This window comes from Diabrotica virgifera, chromosome 5 (genome assembly GCF_917563875.1).
Source record: "Diabrotica virgifera virgifera chromosome 5, PGI_DIABVI_V3a".
Classification (NCBI taxonomy): domain Eukaryota; kingdom Metazoa; phylum Arthropoda; class Insecta; order Coleoptera; family Chrysomelidae; genus Diabrotica; species Diabrotica virgifera.
In genome coordinates, this window is record NC_065447.1 from 175,986,021 (window position 1) to 176,006,515 (window position 20,495).

The 20,495-nt window shown below is 35.8% G+C and overlaps 1 protein-coding gene across 3 annotated transcripts in view; it reads left to right on the forward strand.

Moving 5' to 3' along the window:
* The window catches only part of LOC114328560 (dipeptidyl peptidase 9), a 149,918-nt gene that overhangs the window by 94,436 nt on the left and 34,987 nt on the right, over window positions 1-20,495 (forward strand). For all 3 annotated transcript variants that reach the window (XM_050651679.1, XM_050651678.1, XM_028277433.2), the window contains exons 5-7: window positions 88-411; window positions 7,870-8,178; window positions 12,500-12,722. In XM_050651679.1, the coding sequence (XP_050507636.1) occupies window positions 88-411; window positions 7,870-8,178; window positions 12,500-12,722 (856 nt within the window). The remainder of the gene's footprint in view (window positions 1-87; window positions 412-7,869; window positions 8,179-12,499; window positions 12,723-20,495) is intronic.

Sequence of the window (20,495 nt, forward strand, 5' to 3'; positions counted from 1 at the left end):
TTTACTGACGGATCATTTATTTTATGGATTCGTTGATCAAAAGAGTGCAAATAAGACTAAACATTCATATTAACTTATCTGTTTTAGGTGCAATTTATTTGGGCATCGGAAGAAAGCGGCTTTCGGCACTTATACTTGATCTCAGCCCAAGTAGTGCCATACGGATTAACAGACACCATCTCGTACATATTTAAACAGCCAAAAATCTTGTCGAAGGTAGCACTTACCAGCGGGAACTGGGAAGTGTTAGGACAGAATCTTTGGGTAGATAACGAAAGACAGCTAGTGTATTTTATGGGTCTAAAAGAAACGCCTCTAGAAAAGCATTTGTATGTAGTATCGTTAAGAAGACCTGGAGAAGTGAGGTTGTTGACGCGACCTGGATTTTCGCATTCTGTTGATTTTAATAAGGTAAGCTAATAACATAAAACCAAAATAATAACAGAAAGTGTCACTAATAAAATTTTAAATAGGCGCAAACCTTTGACAAATGATGAAAATGACTTCCCTAAAATATGTTTAAAGCGTTGATTGATAAATACGGAGATTAAAAGTTCAACCCTTAACTTCATTGGTTGTTGTGTTCGCGCAAATATTCCTGGTATATTTTTATTTTCTCACATACAGTTATAATTAGAGATTCCCCATATCCATCCGTTTTCGACGGGGGTTGTAGCTAAGGACTTAAGAAAACTCCAAATTCAAAAATCTAAACGATTTAAATTTGTTGGTTGAGCAAGCTAATGTTCCGTACCTTCCCTACATATAGCCCAGTAAATGAACAGGAAATTCGGCGATGCCGTGTAATTTTCAGGGGCAACTCCGAATTGCATGAAAATTTGGATTTAGGTTCTACTTACCCTCCACTTCAAAGTTGAAATTGTGCCGTTGGTTGCTTTTACTTGGGGGGTGACAGACACCCCTTCTCGGGGGAGAAAAAACATACGTTCAAGATAAGACCGGAAATTGATAAATTGACTGATTTTAAGCAACTTTTGTTCTATAGAGTTTTTTACGCAAGTCAATACTTTTCGAGTTATTTGCCATTGAAAATGTTGATTTTTCGACAAAAAAACTACGTTTTCAGACGGTTTTTCGCAAATAACTCAAAAAGTAAATATTTTATCAAAAAAATATCCTTAGCAAAAGTGTAGCTTATAAAAAACCCAAAAAATGGTGTATCAATGGTCTATCAATCAAATAAAAACAAAGTTGTAGCTCATGAAAAATGCGTTCTTATTCGTCTAATTCCAAATCGAATATCACCGAAAAATTAAGCACTTTTCGGGAAAAACCCATTTAAACTTTTTTAAAGTGTTTATAAAAAGCTTTGTTTTAATTGTTAACAAAAGTTTTAGCATTAAAAATAAGCTAGTTACGCTCAAAATAAAGTTGGCCCTCTTTTTTTTTGTAAAAAATCATGAAAATCTCGCCGTGTTTAGCTCCTAAAATGAAATTAATCGCTACCGCTTTACAAACAATTTACTTACCTATCTATTTTTTATATGATCTGTCAGTCTCACCGGTTTAAAGAGTTTATTTTTGAAAGGGTTATAATTGAGAAAGCTTGAATGACTCACTAATCACGAGTGTATGCAAATTTTGAACAGCCATATCTTAACCAATTTTTGTCTTACGGAGAAACAAAATGAAACTAGCATATTATTATTAATAATAGCAAAACCTACATTTTTTTACCCTTTAAGATTTTTTTTATCACTAATACGTTTTAAATTATTTTAAAAAAATGAAATTTTTCAAAAATTTTCAGAAAATTTTTTTTACTATAAAATCAAATGTTTTCAAAAATAAGCACTTCAAACCAATCAAACTTACAGATCATATAAACAATACACATAGAGTTAAAATAGATGGTAAAGCCAAACAATTAATTTCATTTAGGGTACTAAATAGAGGGAGGTTTCACGTTTTTTTTTACCAAAAAAGGGGCCAACTTTTTTTTTCAGTGTAACTCGTTTATTTTTGATTCTGTAAACTTTTGTAAAAACGAAATACAGTGGAACCTCGATAACTCGGATTAATCGGGACCACGACCGATCCGGGTTATCGAAAATCCGAGATAGCCGGAGAATATGGTAAAAATTAATAAAATACGGTATACTTACAGATAAACTCCGTTAGAATTGAAATAACATGAAATATTTTTATAAATATGCACAGTACATATTACCTACTCATTACAATTCTAAAAAAAAACCAAACCCAAACAATACAAGACACACAATACTAAAGACCATTGTTTATAAAAGAATTTTTTAAATAGTCTTTCCTAAACAATGCTGACAGTTTGAAATAAAAAGGAATAGATACTGCAGACAGCTGGCTGTTGTTTTTGCGGCGTGTACTATGAGTAATTTTTAATCTCGTGTTCAAATTACACACATAAGTACACGACACAGAGAGTCTAGACACATTATCTCTCAAATATTATATTACATACACTTTTATTGTTGAAAGGATTGTCTGATAATTAACTATTTTGATTGGAAATAAGCCACAATTAAATTGAAAAATACAAAATATTGAAAATCAAAATGTTTATCTGATGAAAATCGGTCCGGGTTAGCCGGACTTCCGGGTTATCGGGGGCCGACTTATCGGGGTTCCACTGTAATAAGCTTTTTTTCGATACTTTAAAAATGTTGATAAGGTTTTCCCGAAAAACGCTTCTTTCTTCGGTGATTTCGCGTTGAATTATTCGATTTGGAATTAGACGAATAAGAACGTATTTTTCATGAGCTACAAATGTTTGCTTCTACTCAATTTGTAGACTTTACTGGTACACCATTTTTTTCGTTTTATTATGGGCTACACTTTTGCTAAAAATATTTTTTTCGATAAAATATTTACTTTTTGAGTTATTTGGGAAAAACGGTCTGAAAACGTAGTTTTTTTTTGTCGAAAAATCAACATTTAAATCGCGAATAACTCGAAAAGTTTTGACTTACGTAAAAAATTTTATAGAACAAAAGGTGCTTAAAATAAGTCAATTTATCCATTTCCGGCCTTATTTTAAACACGCGTTTTTCACCCCCCCCCCCCCGAGAAGGGGTAAATGTCACCCCCCAAGTAAAAGCAACCAACAGCACAAATTAAACTTTGAAGTGGAGGGTAAGTAGAACCTAAATCCAAATTTTTATGCAATTCGGAATTGCCCCTGAAAATTACACTCCAAAACGGTCATTTATTGGGCTAATATCCAACGATTTGGATATACAGTATCTAAGTGATTATTTATTTATTAGGCTCAACAGGCCTTGCAATTCTAGGGCTAAAAAGTTTACATTTCTACTTACATTTTATTTTACTTTTATAAATTTTATATAATTTCACTTCAATCTTTTTATACACTCCTTCACCACTTCCCGTCATCTTCTTCTGTCTAATGCTAGTTCTTTCCATCTCTCAATGTTTTTTTTTTCTTCAGGAGTTTGTACACACTGTTCTTCCATTTTTTTCTTGGTCTGACTTTCCTTCTCGTTTGTATTGGTCTTCGTAAGAGTACCATTTTTGGGATTCTTTCATTTCCCATTCTTTCGATATGCCCCAAATATCGTATTCTCTGTGCCTTGATTATCGTCGTTATCATTGGCTTTTTATACAGTTCTTCTAATTCTTTATTGGTTGTTCTTCTCCACTGTTCTTCTATTTTCATACCTCCGTATATTGCACTTTTACATTTTCCTCCCCATCTTTCTAAAATGTCTGATTGTGACTTTTTCAGCACCCATGTTTCGCATATGCATATGTTACTGTAGCTCTAACAACTGTCTTGTAAATTCTTAGTTTTGTTCTTCCGGATACGTATTTGGTTTTCATTAATGTTTGTAATGCTCCATACTTTTTATTTTTTGCCTTTATCTCCTGCTCCTCTTGACAATTTTCATTTATTTTGGCTCCCAGGTAATTAATTTCTTTGGCTCTTTTGAACGAGGGTTTTTTCTCCATCTATTTGTAATTATTTTCGTTTTCTTTTTGGATGTCTCCCATTATCATGTACTTTGTCTTCACTTCATTTATTTTAAGTTTTCGGCTTCTTTAATTAACTTTTTTAATTAAATTTTGTAGTTCTTTCCTGCTTGTTGCTAATAGTGTCAGGTCATCTGCAAATGTTTTTAAATATCGTTTCTTGCATGTTTATTCTGCTTTTCCTAATTATTCCTTCCAATGTCAGATTGAATGCAGTTGTTGATAGTGGGTGTCCTTGTCTAAGTGATTACATACATTAATAGTAAAATGGGCTGTCCCTTCATCGTGCATGAACCAAACATACGATTTTGTCAGAACACTACAGAAACAATTGAAATACGACGTGGGGTCTTTTATTGTGGTATTTTATCGCCTCTACTTTTTAACATCTACTCCGAATTTATTTTTAAAGAAGCCTTAGATGGAGATACAGGCATTAAAATCAACGGAATTAATGTCGACCATCTCAGATACGCAGATGATACCGTACTGATTGCTTTCAATGAAAAGGAGTTGTATAGACTTAAACACAAAGTGACCGAAACTTGGGTGAATATGAACTAAAACTTAATACTTCTAAGACAAAACTTATGGTCATCAGCAAAACGGTGTTACAATCAGTGAACATCAGGGCGTATGGAATAAAGTTAGAAAGAGTCCACAATATTACCTATTAGGCGCCAACGTTAACGATAACTGGGATATAAACGAAGAAATAAGAATACACATTGAAAAAGCCAGAGCCGCCTTCTATAAACTAAAAAGAATTCTTATTAATAGGTATATTATATTAAACCTTAAAATCAGAGTAATACGCTGCTACATGTTCTTCACTTTGCTATATGGCATGTAGCGCTCAACCCTTACAGAGACACGAATGAAAAAATTGGATCCCTTTGAGATGTTGATATATTGACGAATATTGCGGATCAGTTGAGTTGATCGAATAAGAAATGAAATTATTAAACATCGAATGAAAAAGAGCACAGAAGTAAAAAAAAACAAAAATTACGAATATTACAAATTTCTTCCATGTAATGATGATAGATAGACCCGAAGAACTGGAGACTTTAGATGAAGGTGAAGGACCAGAAATACTAAAATCAGAAATACTACATGCTATAAAATTGGCAAAAAACAAGAAAACCGTTGGTCCTGACAACATACCTACAGAAATGTTAAAGCTCATAAATGAGGAAAACATTGGAATACTGGTCAAACTTTTCAATGATGTTTATTCGACTGGTGATATCCCTGAAGATTGGTTAAAGTCCGAATTCATAACCCTACCAAAAAAACAACGTCCGAAAAACTGTAGCGATTATAGAATGATAAGCCTTATGAGCCACACTTTGAAAATCTTTCTACGTATCATCCACAGTAGAATCAGAGATAAATGTGAAGAAGATCAGGATGAAACACAATTTGGCTTCAGAAATGGACTGGGAACCCGAGACGCACTCTTTGCACTAAATGTATTATTGCAGAAATGCCGAGATCAAAGAAGAGACGTCTTTGCTGTATTTATTGACTATGAGAAGGCCTTTGATTGAGTACAACATCACAAATTAATTAAAATATTAAAGGATAAAGGAGTTGATAGTCAAGATGTACGAATCATAGAAAAATTATACTGGCGTCAAACAGCGACAGCTTGCATAAATGGAAAATCAACAGAAATATGCAAAATACAAAGAGGTGTCAGATAGGGTTGTATACTGTCCCCACTGTTATTCAATTTATATTCAGATAGAATATTTAAGGAAGCGCTGCATAATTTGGAATGGGGTGTGAAAGTTAATGGAATTCTGATAAATACAATCATATATGCAGACGATACAGTTATTTTAAGTGATGATATGAATGGATTACAACACCTTTTAAATGCTATTGACACAGTGGGAAGAGAGTTTGGCCTAAACATAAACTGTTCAAAAACAAAATACATGGTATTTAGGCCGTTTGGCCCATCAAGATTCACGGTTATATGTTAATGGTCATATAATTCAAAGAGTACCCACTTTTAAATATCTTGGTTGCCATATTACTGAACAACTAGATCCAGATCTTCTTCTTCTTTAAGTACCGTGCCCAAATTTTTAGGCGTGGGTAGCTTCCGTAACAATTTGGCGATATCGTTCTCGATCTTGTGCGGCATGTAACAATTGATCTGCTGATAAGCCAGTCCATTGACGAAGGTTTCGGAGCCATGAATATTTCTTTCGACCAATTCCTCTTTTTCCGTCGATCGAATTGAGTACTAACTGCAGCATCCTGTATCTGCTACCTCTCATTATATGCCCCAGATATTCAAGTTTTCTCTTTTTTATCATCTTCATTAAGTCACCTTCGTCTTGACCTACTCTGTTTAAGACTTCTCTGTTTGAAATGCGTTGAACCCAAGATATTCTGAGCATTCTACGATAGGACCACATCTCAAAGGCTTCTAATTTGTTCATCGTGTTAACATTCATGATACAGGTTTCACATCCATATAGTAAAGATCCAGATAAAGAGATAAAATGTAGAATCGAGATAGCCCGCACGACATTTTTAAAAATGAGGTCATTCTTCTGTAATGATAACTTGCAACTTCAACTTCGAAAGCGCATGATTAAATGTTACATTTGGTCAGTCCTCTTGTATGGTGTCGAAGCATGGACATTAAAAATATCAACCATTAATCGTTTGGAGGCCTTTGAAATGTGGCTGCACAGACGTACACTGAAAATACCATGGACGGCTATGCTGACAAATGTGGCAGTCCTTAAGAGAGCAAATGCTGCCCGCGAGCTGCTTAATAACATCAAATATAGAAAGATGGCCTATTTTGGACACGTAGTAAGGGGAGACCGGTATAATATTCATCAACTTATTATGATAGGTAAAGTCGAAGGACGCAGAGGAATTGGTAGAAAGCAAGCCTCTTGGTTGAAGAATATACGGGAGTGGACAGGAATAAAGAAAGCAGAACAACTATTTAGAATAGCTCGAGACAGAGACAGTTTCGCCATGTTAATCGCCAACGTCAAGGGGACTTGATAGGGCACGTTAAGAAGAAGAATGAGACATCCGGAGAGATATAACCTTCTACACCTCATAATACACTACAGATCGCTGGAAAAGGAGGCCCAGGCCTAAGAAGAATATCCTGGCTCCGAATTTTCCGAGAATGGTATCAAAAGACCATCGCTAATCTGTTTAGAACTGCCGTAAACAATGTTAATACTGCCAATATGATCGCTAACGTTCGATAATCGCACAGGACACTGAAAGAAAAATATGTCAGTATCGTTAAAAACCGATCTTTTTTTTTTTCAATTACATATTCCCTTTTTCCGAAATCAATATTAGTATGTCTTCTTTATCCTTTAGTTGACATGTTACGACAGTGTAAATTAATTTAGATTTGTATACACTTTTCAAAAACTTAATAATGCTGATATATGTTCAAAAAATTTTCTTTATACCCTCCCTATATTTAAGTAAGGATGTTGGTGTGCTGAAAATATCATGGACGGATCGCAAAAGTAATACACAAGTTCCCTAACAATTAGGCAAATTATGTGCAGTTTGAAAATCAAAGCAAATCAGGAATACTTGGGACACAATATGAAAAGTGAGAAGTACGAACTGTTAAGAAATATAATGCAGAGCAAAATGAAAGACAGAATCTAAGTGAATGGTTTAGTTGTAGTTCAAACGCGCAAAAACAAAAATATAATTACCACAATGATTTTCAATCTTCGATAGTAGTCGAACTTGAAGAAGAAGTGTAAACAAGTTAAACAGAAAAATGATCTTAGACTTGATGATTTGATTCTACTTGTTCTTTTTTGTAAAATTTAGACGATATATGTATGCTTCTTTTATTTTCAGGATTGTTCGATGATAGTAACAGTATATAGCAATATTCAAAAACCCCCCGACTGCCAAGTATTCCGGATAGTACATACCGATTGGACAGTAGAAGGAGTGAAATTGACACCTTTAGGTTACCTTATGGAATCTTTGCCTTTAGTTAGTGAATGTTATTCTCCCGAGTTGTTCACGCATAAGATTAGTTCTGGTCACGTTTTGTATGCCATGGTATTTAAACCTCACGACTTCGAATGCGGGAAGAAGTATCCAACGGTTTTGAATGTATATGGCGGACCCGAGGTGCAATTGGTATCAAATACATTTAAGGTAACTTTATCTTTACTTATATTTCTATTTTAAAATACGTAACCTTTCAACAACTGTTACATTGTTATTCATGAATAATCACTCTGTACTGTCCTGGAATAAGATTATGAAATTATGTGTATATTATATTTGTAAACCCTGTAAATACTTTTGTGTAAAAATTTGTATAAATCTGTACATATAAACTAATCAGGTGGTGACGTTGTCTAGAAAAATTTGTCGGAAGGGCAGAGAAAATAATGTACATCTCTCAGAAAATTTTTCTTGTAAGGGATAGGGATGTACAGGATTTACATTAGCATCCAAAAAATAAGAGTAATCCATATCGATTTAATTTTTAAAGTCTTAAACAAATATTATTTACATGTATTGTTTACATTACGTAAATGGGTGACATTGGTTTTGCAATGTAGGCCACTCGTTTTGAAAACACTGAAGTCAGCAATTATGTTACTATTAGGAATTCATGGTCACATTCGGGTGTAGTCAATCATAACAAAACAATTACTATTTATTTATAGATACGGAGAAAGTAAAGGGGGGATTATTCATTATTCAGACATCGACGTGGTTAGATCAGAGATGTTGTCCATCAACTAGTTACTGTCGTATTTAGTGTTCTAAATAAATATATTCTGGTAAATAGTGTTTTAACAAATCAATCCCATCATCGGGGTAACAACCTCCGTACCACCATAACTCAAAAACTTGTTAAAACTTAGATATGAAAGATTATTCAAAAAATTAAAAGCAATTAAGATTTATAGGCCTATAGAGTCTAGTTTTAGGAACAAGTAAATAACTATTTACAGCTAATGTTTGTCGTTTTTTTTTTTGTGATTTTGTTAATCTTCTGGTATACTTCGGTCTCTGATGGTCAGTCTTTGGCTTGTTGACCCCCCAATCAACCGCTAAGGAGCCTAGATATTGAAGAACATAGTGATTTAATTCAATCAAGTTTTATTGAATGACCAGCAAGATCCTCCGATATAACTGCCCTTGAATTGCTTCTAAGGGGTTATTTAAAAATCAATAGTTATAATACCGTTCTTGCTTTATTGGACTAAGACGACGAATAGTGCAGGAATGTGGTCGATAGTGTTTGTCACTCTGAGTTGTCAGTACAGCTTGTATACGGTAATGCTTTCCTAAAGGAACCGTGTTGCCACATAATCGGTACGGGCACCAGAGGTGGCTTTTAAATACAAGAATTTGCGCCTCGCTAGCGCTTACTTTTTATAAACCGAGGCCGCGAATTGGCATGCGAGGCTGCGAACTGGCATCGTTGCACCCCATAAGAACCTGTACTGACTTCTCGGAGTGACAAAAACTATAGTAACTTCGTCGCTTCAAATGTTCAAATCTACAAAACGTTCGTGGTAATTTCGAACAGCGACTTATTGTATAGACATTGGTGGATATCATTTTAAACATTTAATTAAGTTGAATTGAAAGACTTTGTCACTTGTACACACTTCTAGAATATAGGCCAAACTGGCAACATGTGTATTTTCTTAAATGACTTAGTGTGTAAAATTATTTATTAAAATCAGCTAAGTATTTTCGGCATGGCACGTGCCATCTTCAGAGCTTGGTTTTATAGGTTATAAATGCCTCGTAGAAAAGTAATTGTCGACATACAACATATTAAAAATTAGATACAGGGCCAAAGCCCTTCTTAACACGTTGAACGCCGCAATGTATATAATATTACGGCTCTCTGGGCCGATTTAGCCGTGGTCCATACAGTATAGCAGTCTGCGAAGCAACTGTGATTCGCGCGGCCCTGTAAGTAAAATTAGCCTGAATCGTATATGATTCGCGCAGCGTTTTAAGGTGAAAGCCTTTTAAATTATTAAAATTCACATTTATTTAATGTGATTATAAAATAATGGCTACTTAATGGTACCAGGAACAGCTGTTAACACTCCATACCACAGAGAGCACACCACAGCTTGCTCTGAGGATTCCAACAGGACGAAATGAGCATAAGCGAGTGGTGGTTGTCTCTGTATGGAAATTAAATATTAAACTGTCTCTCTTTACATATATTCGTTTACTCACACAATTGAGTACTTGGAATCAAATTACTTTTAACTCCGAAGAAGTTGAAAATAATTGGAAACAGATAAAGGCAGCACTAACAACAGCTGTTAAAGAGACATTGACTCCTAAACGAACTGAGAGAACTAAAAGAAATGCATGGATCACAGAAGAAATTCTTAATTTAATGGATGAGAGACGTGCCTATAAGAGCAAAAACAAACAACAATATGATGCAATAAATCGAACCATAAAGAGAATGATTAAAGAGGAAAAAGAAAAATGGCTGTCAGAACAATGCAAGGATATTGAGGAATGTGAGAGAAGGTACGATAGTTTCGGCATGCATAAGAAGATCAGAGAAATGACTGGTACAAAGAAGAAGCCTCATAGTGGAATGGTGAATGATGCAGAAGGCAAGATTATAATAGATTTCAAACAAAAACTCACAAGATGGAAAGAATGCGTAAAAGAACTTTTTGACGACGAAAGAGAATTAATAACAGCGAAACGAGAAGAAATGAAGGGTTTAAGGATACTTAAACAAGAACTGGAATATGCTTTAAAAAACACCAAGGATGGTAAGACACCAGAGCCTGATGAAATACCGGTTGAAGTATTAAAACTTATTGATGAAGAAGTGATGAACATGATACTCGAGTTATTTAACATATATGATACTGGAATAATACCACAAGACTGGTTAAGGTCCACGTTCATTTTAATACCTAAAAAATCAAATGTAAAAGAGTGCTCGGATTACAGAACGATTGCCTTGATGAGTCATATGCTTAAAGTTTTTCTAAAAATCATTCATAATATAATTTTCCGCAAACTTGAAGAAGATATAAGTGAAACACAAATGGGCTTCAGGAACGGCCTTGGTACGAGGGAAGCGCTCTTTGGTGTGGGCGTACTATTTCAGCGGTGTTTGGATATCAATCAGGATGTATACGCCTGCTTTATAGACTTTGAGAAGGCCTTCGATAGAGTCCGACACGACCGACTGAGACAACTTCTAATCGAAAAGAACATTGATGAAAAAGATATTAGCATAATAACTAATTTGTATTGGAATCAAACAGCACAAGTCAAGGTCGATGATGAAATGACTGAGGAGATCAAAATATGTAGAGGAGTAAGACAGGGGTGTATTCTGTCTAATCTTTTGTTTAATTTTTATAGCGAAGTCATATTTAAAGAAGCTCTGTCGGAGGTTAGTTGTGGTGTAATGATCAACGGAAATACAATCAATAATGTGAGATACGCTGACGACACAGTAATATTAGCAGACAATCTTGCAGAACTGCAACGACTGATGGAACGCATTAACCACTACTGCAACAGCTACGGACAATCATTAAACCTCAGAAAAACTAAACGGATGGTAATAACAAAAGATCCACACGCCAGGAATGATTTGGTTGTCAATAACACCGTTATAGAAAGGGTATCCTCCTATAAATACCTTGGAGCTTGCCTGGATCATACAGGCGATCAAACAAAAGAAATAAGAGCAAGAATAGAAATAGCTAGAGCAGCATTTAACAAGATGAAAATATTTCTCTGTAGTCGTGACATAAATCTTGATCTGAGAGTGCGTATGCTGCGGTGTTATATCTTCTCCACTTTATTATATGGAGTTGAGTCATGGACCATGAAGATGGGCAGCATTAAAAACATTGAAGCTTTTGAGATGTGGTGTTACCGTAGAATGCTACGTGTATCTTGGGTGGACCACGTGACGAATGCCGAAATTTTACGTCGGATCGGAAAAGGATGTGAAGTTGTATTTACTGTTAAAAGAAGAAAGCTTGAATACTTTGGCCATGTTATGAGAGGTGACCAATACTCGCTGCTGAGACTGATCATCCAGGGTAAAATCAGGTGTAAGAGAAGTATCGGTAGGCGCAGAATATCTTGGTTAAGAAATCTGAGGGAATGGTTCGGCTGCAGTTCCATCGACCTATTTAGGGCGGCCGTCAGTAAAATAAGAATAGCTGTGATGATTTCCAACCTCCCATAGGAGACGGACTTTAAGAGGAAGAATCAAATTCGCTGGAGTTTTTGCCTAGATAAATTGACGTGTTATGGACTGCAATTTTTAGATTCCTCACGTCAGTTCATTCATCGTCTGTTTGCTTTGCAAATTATAGAAAACACGGATTTGGGGATTTAGGCTGTTATCAGAATTGCTTTCAAACGAAAGTAATCTTTGGATCTTCGGATTTCGTTTGTTACTTTTAATTACTCTCTTAATATTCAACTTATTTTTTAGGGCATGAGGCAATTAAGGATGCACATGTTAGCCGCTAGAGGATATTGTGTAGTAGCAATTGATTCTAGGGGATCTCAGCATCGAGGTTTAGTATTTGAAAGTTACATAAAAAAACGAATGGGTACAGTAGAACTTAAAGATCAAGTAGAAGTTTTACGGTGGTTAAGCGAAAGTCTGCAGTATATAGATTTAAGTAGAGTAGCTATACATGGATGGTCATACGGTAAGTTACAATAATTAAAATGCTATTTTTTTTTATTTTTGTTAGTGTGTTACACTAATACAGACATACATAAAGTACAATAAATTAAAATGCCGGAAATGAGGAACTGAAAAAAAATAATAAAAAAGCTAATGGTACTGAAATAGAAATACGGATTGGAGGCCCCATAAAAAAAATACTGGTTTAACACCTTCGCTGCGTCACGAGACAAATAGACCTCTTATTACACTAAGGGCTGTTTCACATTATAAGAATTTTGAACGTGCGAGGGTTTTCTCGTGCGGTAGTTTTGACGTACCTATCCTTTTTACACAATAAGAATTGAGTCGCACGAAGATATTTTGCTGTGTTGTTTCTCTTTGCTGCTCTGAAAAGATTTGTAGTGGTTGTGTTGAACCACGTTCGTAGATTTTTCAGCCACGAAATCCTTCTCCTTCCTGGTCCTCCCTTCCCTCTAATTTTCCCTGTGAGACCAGTTGCAGCAGTGCATATCTTTCACTGTTCCTCATGATGTGACCGAGGTATTCGATTTTGGCTGTTTTTATTCTGATTAACAGCTCTTTTTCTTTTTGCATTCTCAGCAAAACACCCTCATTAGTAATGTGGTCGGTATAAGATATCTTCAGGATTCGACGATAAAGCCACATTTCAAAAGCCTCAATTTTCTTGCAGGTGGCGTCTGTGAGAGTCCACGACTCAACTCCGTACAACAGTATAGGAAAGATATAACATCGTAGTAATCTGACTTTTATGGGTATCGACAAATCATGACATTTGAACAACTTTGACATTTTTTGAAATGCAGATCTTGCTTTCTCTATCCTACATTTGATTTCTATAGAATGGTCCCAATTTTCATTGACGTTCGTACCAAGGTAGGTATATGTTTTTACTCTTTCTATTTGTTGACTATTCACACTGATTCGTCCAAATTGCTGTTTGTTCTTAGAGATAATCATACATTTTGTTTTCTTAGTGTTTATTGAAAGTCCGTATCTCTGACTGACCTCCGCGATTCTGTTCATTAACTCCTGCAGGGCTTCAGAACTGTCAGCGAATACCACAGTGTCATCTGCGTATCTTATGTTATTCATACATTCTCCGTTAATTCGAATTCCGGCCTCAACATCATCCACTGCTTCTTGAAAGATTTCCTCAGAGTAGATGTTAAACAGCAGTGGGGATAGTATACATCCCTGACGGACCCCACGTTTGATTTTGATATCGTCGGATTCTCCTGCCTCTGTCCGGATAGAGGATGTTTGATTCCAGTACAGATTGCTGATAATCCTTAAATCACAGGTGTTAATTCCAATATTGGTTAATATCTCCATCAGCTTGTTGTGCTTTACTGTATCGAACGCTTTATGGTAATCAATGAAACATGCATAAATATCGCAATTTACGTCTCTACATCGTTGAAATAGCACTTGTATACTAAATAGAGCCTCTCTTGTACCCACTGCATTTCGAAAATCAAACTGTGTTCGGCTGATTTTTTCTTCGCACAGTCTATATATCCTTTGATGCATAATTTTTGATGTATCATTACAAATGGGTATTTTTTGTCCATACTTTTGTCCTAATGTACTGTAATGCGTATTTAATTCATTTGCAATTTCTATTTTGTCAGTCATTATGTCTTATGTTTTTAATTAAAAGTCTTAATTTGTTTTTATAATCGTTATTCTACTAAGTTATTTGTGGGATCTTGAATTAGCTCATCTAATTAGCGTATACAATCTATGTAATAAACTATTCTAAATGGGAAATAAGCCACAATTGAACTAAAAATATGATTTTATTACATCCGATTGGGCGTCGAAACGTTATCTAATAAAATTCACACATATTGATGGAACACCCTTTATACTCAACGTTAATTGCAAATATGTAAAATAAAGTTTATTATAATATACTTAGCAGTTTTAATTATTGTTGTTATCAGTAACATATAAATAATTTTGCTGTACCCACCAAAAGTATTTTTTTCTTTATCACCTAATTCGTCAAATTCACTGTTAAGTACACGGCATACACCATTCCAAGCATTTCTCGTTGTTTCTATCTTTACATATTTCTATTGTTTTGTCCCAAAGAACAGGTCTCGCTTCAATTAATGTTATTAATATTTCACTATCAATCGGAGACATCATAATATAAAATATATGCACCTACTTCAAACAGCCACAAAGTGTAAATGAAAATAATGTACCAAACTACCAAAGAAACTACCTTCGTGCGACTGAACGACAGTATCATATGAAAAGATGCATTCCCAGTAGCAAGTCCCCTATGCTACTGGGTGCGTAAAGACGGCACGGCTGCCGTCTGTTGTTTTAAGCGAGGGACGGCATAGACACGGCGACTTCACCGAACGTTCCAACCACCGTCTAGTGAGAAAGGCTCCATATGATTACATGAGCCACCATTGGAATGTCGTCGTTCGTTCTAACCCTCGCACGTTTAAATTCTTATAATGTGAAACAGCGCTAACGGTTGGCTGCGTCGACTGTGTTGTAACAAACTGTAGCAAAGGTTCACTTCTTCTTCTTCTTCTTCTTCTTCTTCTTTAAGTGCCATCTCCGCGACGAAGGTTGGCAATCATGATGGCTATTCTGACCTTCGAGGCAGCTTCTCTGAACTCCAACCAAACCATTCTCTCATGTTCTCTGAGGTTAGGGGTAGTAATGGCTAAACGTATATCAAAACAAATTTATTTTAAACTGAAGTTATGGTTAATCCCTAGTAAAAATAATATCGGCATCATCATTGTCTCTAAAACCCAAGGTGGGTCTTGTACTCTTCCAGAATCAGCTTCCATTCCGTCCTATCCTTCGTCTTGGTTTTCAGTTAAATCGTGCTGGTCCTTAAATCGTGCTCTGGGAATGCCTCTTCTCCTCACTCCCTCCGGTCTTTGGTTATAAATGTGTTTTGACCGGTCCATCTCATTCATTCTCTCTAAGTGCCCTAGCCAACGCAGCCTGCTTACTTTGATAGAATCTTTTTTTTGGAATGAGGTGGAAAGATTTGTAAATCGACTAGGGAAGGTGTCCCTAGTACTATTGGATTCAACCAAACCAGAGACATACGCCGACGGCACGGTGTCAAAACTAAGTGACACAGGGTCCCCTTCGGACATCCCTGCCAGGTCGCCTACTAACTAAAACCACCCCCTCTTCGACCCGAGGTATCACTGGACGAGTTCATTAGCGAACGAAACATGGGGATACCCCGCGCAGACCGGATTAAAGGTGCCCTTAGAGCTATTTATTATATCTACAGCACTTACCTAATAGCGGTGAGCGTGTAAGGAAAAGATCTAGTTCCCAAGCGGAGGAGCTAGGGAACATTCAAAAAAAAAAAAGAGAAGGTAACTCGATACATTTTTATACCAGAAGGAGAAAAATAAAGAAGAATTTTTTTTTATTTTTTATTTTCTTTTTACAATTGACTCCCTGAGGAGGTAGACTCCCTCATCCAGCTTGTTCTACTCTTTCCATTATAGACTTCCTTTTCATGATGCTTGTTATATGGTCGATTATACACTCGAAATTCTCTTTGCTGGTCATTGCAATCTGCATGATGTTGTTGGGCGAGATAACGCCAAACCTATTCTGCAGCCTTTGTTGTTCTACGACGAAAACATTACACCGGAAGATGCAATGTTCCGCATCGTCCTTCTCATGACACGTGGATGTCATCGTTGGTTTTTTGATGCCATATGTGTAAGACCTAAAAGACCCATGACCCGTCAGGAACTGAGTAAAGTAGTAATGGTCCCGTTTAAATTTACAGTTGTACCAAGCTACAACATCGGGATCAGCGTTTTGTTCCAGCGAGCCTTCGTGGTCTATACCTCTCATTCCCTTTGCCATTCCATTAGCATGTTTACTCGTATTGTCCTTCTCACCTGTGGTAAGTGGCCATCGTGGGCTTCATACAGCATTTGTCTCTCTTTGGCTAACAGGTGAATAGGAAGCGTGCCCGCTATCACCTTTAAGGCCAACGTGGAAGTGGTTCGGTACGCGCTCACCACTTTTAAAACAGGCTTCCTTTGGGCTCTTATTATGATATCTTTGTACTTCTGGTATTTTAGTACGTTGATCCAGACGGGGGTTCCATATAGAAGGGTCGACTGCACCACTTGGAGGTACAAACTTCTCTTGTTGCTGCTGGGACCTCCAATGTTAGGTATTATTCTCTGGATAGCTGCCGTCCTTTCGTCTGCCTTCTTAACAACTCTTAATAAGTGTTTCGTGTATCTTAGGCCTCTGTCCAGATCGATGCCCAAATACCTCGCACAGTACGTCGGCTCTAGTTGACTACTACCTATTTGGAAGGTCAAGTCCGGCCCATTTCTTGGAGCTTTAAGGATGACCACTTCTGTTTTTCGACCTACAAGTTCAAGATCATTATTCTCCATCCACCTGTTTACTTTCTCGCAGCATTCGTTTACGATTTCCACAAGGTCCCAGTACATGTCGTTGGTGACCAATATAGCAAGGTCGTCTGGTCGATATAATATACTGCCATGTTGTCTCTACAGTAATCGATATTTAAAACCCCATTGTACAAGACATTCCACAACGTTGGACCTAGTACATAACCTTGCGGTACTCCGGCTGTTAGTTTCATCTCGACATTTCTGGCCACTGAAACATGTCTCCCGCTTAAATATATTTCTATAATATTGATCAGATATCCCGAGACTTTAGCGGTTTCTAATTTAGTAATAATATGGGCCCAGTTGGCCGAGTTAAAGGCGTTCTTTACGTCAAACATTACTAAAACGGCCCATATTTTTCTGGTGTTCTTCACAGTGTCTGTAATATGCTTGACCGCATCTATTGGGACCGTGCAAGTTCGGCAAAGCGACCCCTATTTCTACGCTCTGTACTATTATTCGCACTTTTAATTATATTGGCCAATTATATTAGTCCTGGTTACTGGATAATTGTCAAGGCCATAGTCCAAAAAAATAATAAGAAGAAAAAATAAGATTCAGGTTATGTTATGAAAACATCAACAATTGTATGTAGTAAATAAAATTAGTTATTAAAATGCAGTACTGCAAGCAAAATACAATTAATTAAATTTACCTTTATATAATAATTGCATATCATATCAATATTGTGGAGCAATATATAATTTTTCTGCTTCATTGACAGAAGGTATGAAATATACGTCAATTTGACAATTTCAATTGACAATATGAATTATTTAAGATAGTTGCAATATTTCTCCGCGACTCGCGCAGGGTCGTTTCTCGTTTCCCTTTCCAAGTACTTGCACACCGCGAATAGCAGATTTTCCTTTCCTGAAACCGTACTGTCTGGTTGAGATGATGTCTTTTTCGCTCAGCTCTCTTTCAAGACGGTTCTTAACAATATTCTCATACAACTTTCCTAGGCAGTCGAGTAGGCATATAGGTCCATAGGCGATGGCTTCTTCCGGGTCTTTACCGGATTTGAGTATTAGAGTTAGTCTTGCGAGCTTGAGCTGGTTAGGAAACTCTTGTTTTGTCAGCAGCTGGTTCAATATGGCTTTGATAGCGTCAGGTTGTGTTTTCACTATTAGTTTTATCGCCTCTGGTGGCACACGATCGGGTCCTGGGGATTTACCTACTTTAATGGACTCTGCGGCTTTGATGAGTTCAGCATTACTTATTTCCTCCGGACAGATATGTGTATTGTACGTGTACGTATGTTCAATGCCGGGCTTGTTGGGAAAGAGAGTGTTAGCTATTTCTCTTCTTTTCTCATCGCACAGATTGTATGGGATCTCGAACTTCAGCGTTTTGGTGGCTATTCTATAGGCATCGCCCCATACGTCATTTTCCAGCAAGTCTTGCCAACATGTGCGCTTTGCCCTCTTTATAAGTTTGTTTAGTTCTTTCTTGACGGATTTATATTCGTCTTTTGTCTGCTGGGTCCTGTGTCTCTGGGCGATTCGTCTGAATCTAAGGCATTCTGTCCGTTTCGACTGAATTTCGTCATTCCACCAGTAGTCCAGAGAAATAAGGTTTTTCTCGTGACACATCCCCCTCCAGGCCGAAACCAAATTTTTTGAGTAGTATGGACATCTATATTATTAACCTATATGTTTCCTGCAGCCGATTTTGATGATATACATAGTTATAAACAAATGAAGATCGAAAAACGGTAAATTATCGCTTTTTTCGTCTATTACCAAAAAGTTAAGCACTTTAAACAAATTTGAAAGTAAGAAACTCATAAATCGTATAAAAAACTTCAATATGGCATTCGCTGAATATGTCCAACCTTATTGGTTGCTTAGAAAATTGCAAAATAAATCATAAATATTGAGTTTTTATAAATATTCGTAACTTAGGTAAAAATTAACTTAGAATCTTCTTATTACGAGACTTCTTGTACTTAAATTATATTTTAAATTTCAAAGCAATTGGTCAAATAGTTTAAAAGTTATTTAATTTACTTTTCCCAAATTCATTTTTTTTGCAACACTATAAGTCAGAAAATTATGAGGTTACAATAATACTTCGGACAGTTTATGAAAGAAGAACATTTATACTACTACCTTAACTAAAAATAAATGACAAAAAATAATTTTAAACAGTGTAAAATTATTTTGCAAAAACATGTCCATTTTTTGCTTACTTATAAACAATTAGAATAACTTTTTAACCGTTACCCGTAGAAAAATTATTTTTTCATATTTAGAAAGACTGAATTTTTATACACATTTAGAAAGAAAAACAACTGTTCTAGGACATTTAGGGACAAAGTTAGCCCCCCCCCCCCATTTTTTTAATTCACATGTTTTTGCAAAATTATTTTGCAATATCTATAATTATTTTTTGTCATTTTTTTTAAATTAAATTAATACTGTAAATTTTCTTCTTTCATAAACTATCCAAAATATTACTGTAACTTCATCATTTTCTGACTTACAGTGTTGCAAAAAAAAATAATTTTGGATAAACAAATTAAATAACTTTTAAACTATTTGACCAATTGCTTTGAAATTTAGGGTGTAATTTAAGCACCATAAGTCTCAGCATTCCATGTAATAAGAAGGTTCTAAGTTAATTTTTACATAAGTTATGAATATTTATAAAAACTCAAAATTTATGATTTATTTGGCAATTTTCTAAGTAACCAATAAGGATAGACATATTCAGCGAACGCCACATTGAAGTTTTTTATACGGTTTATGAGTTTATTACTCTCAAATTTGTTTAAAATGCCCAATTTTTTAGTAAGAGACGAAAAAAGCGAAAATTTACCGTTTTTTGATCTTCATTTGTTTATAACTACGTATATCATCAAAATCGGCTGCAGGAAACATATAGGTTATTATCATAGATGACCATGTTACTCGAAAAATTTGGTTTCAGCCTGGAGGGGGATGTGTCACCAACACGATATTTTTTTTCCTTATTTCTCTGAACTACAGTAGGGTACGGTATGAGGCGGTTTTGCTCCTACTGCTTAATTTGTATGCCCTAGTAACAGAATTTCTGAAGGTGGGAAAGTCAGTGGTTTCTTCCTGTAGATTACTAATCAACTCCGCAAATGTTGCTTGGTTGAAGTCAAGTATCCTCCTGCCGTTCTTTTTTGTTACATTTGTGCCAATCTCGAAGAAGATGTATTTATGGAAAGTAAAGATGTTATCATCTAGCCTAGCAAGTCCCAATTCGTAATCTTTTTATCTATTTTGATAGAATCTACCAATACTAGGCTCACTATAAAGGCGGTGCGCCTTTATAAACAAAACGTTCACGTTTGA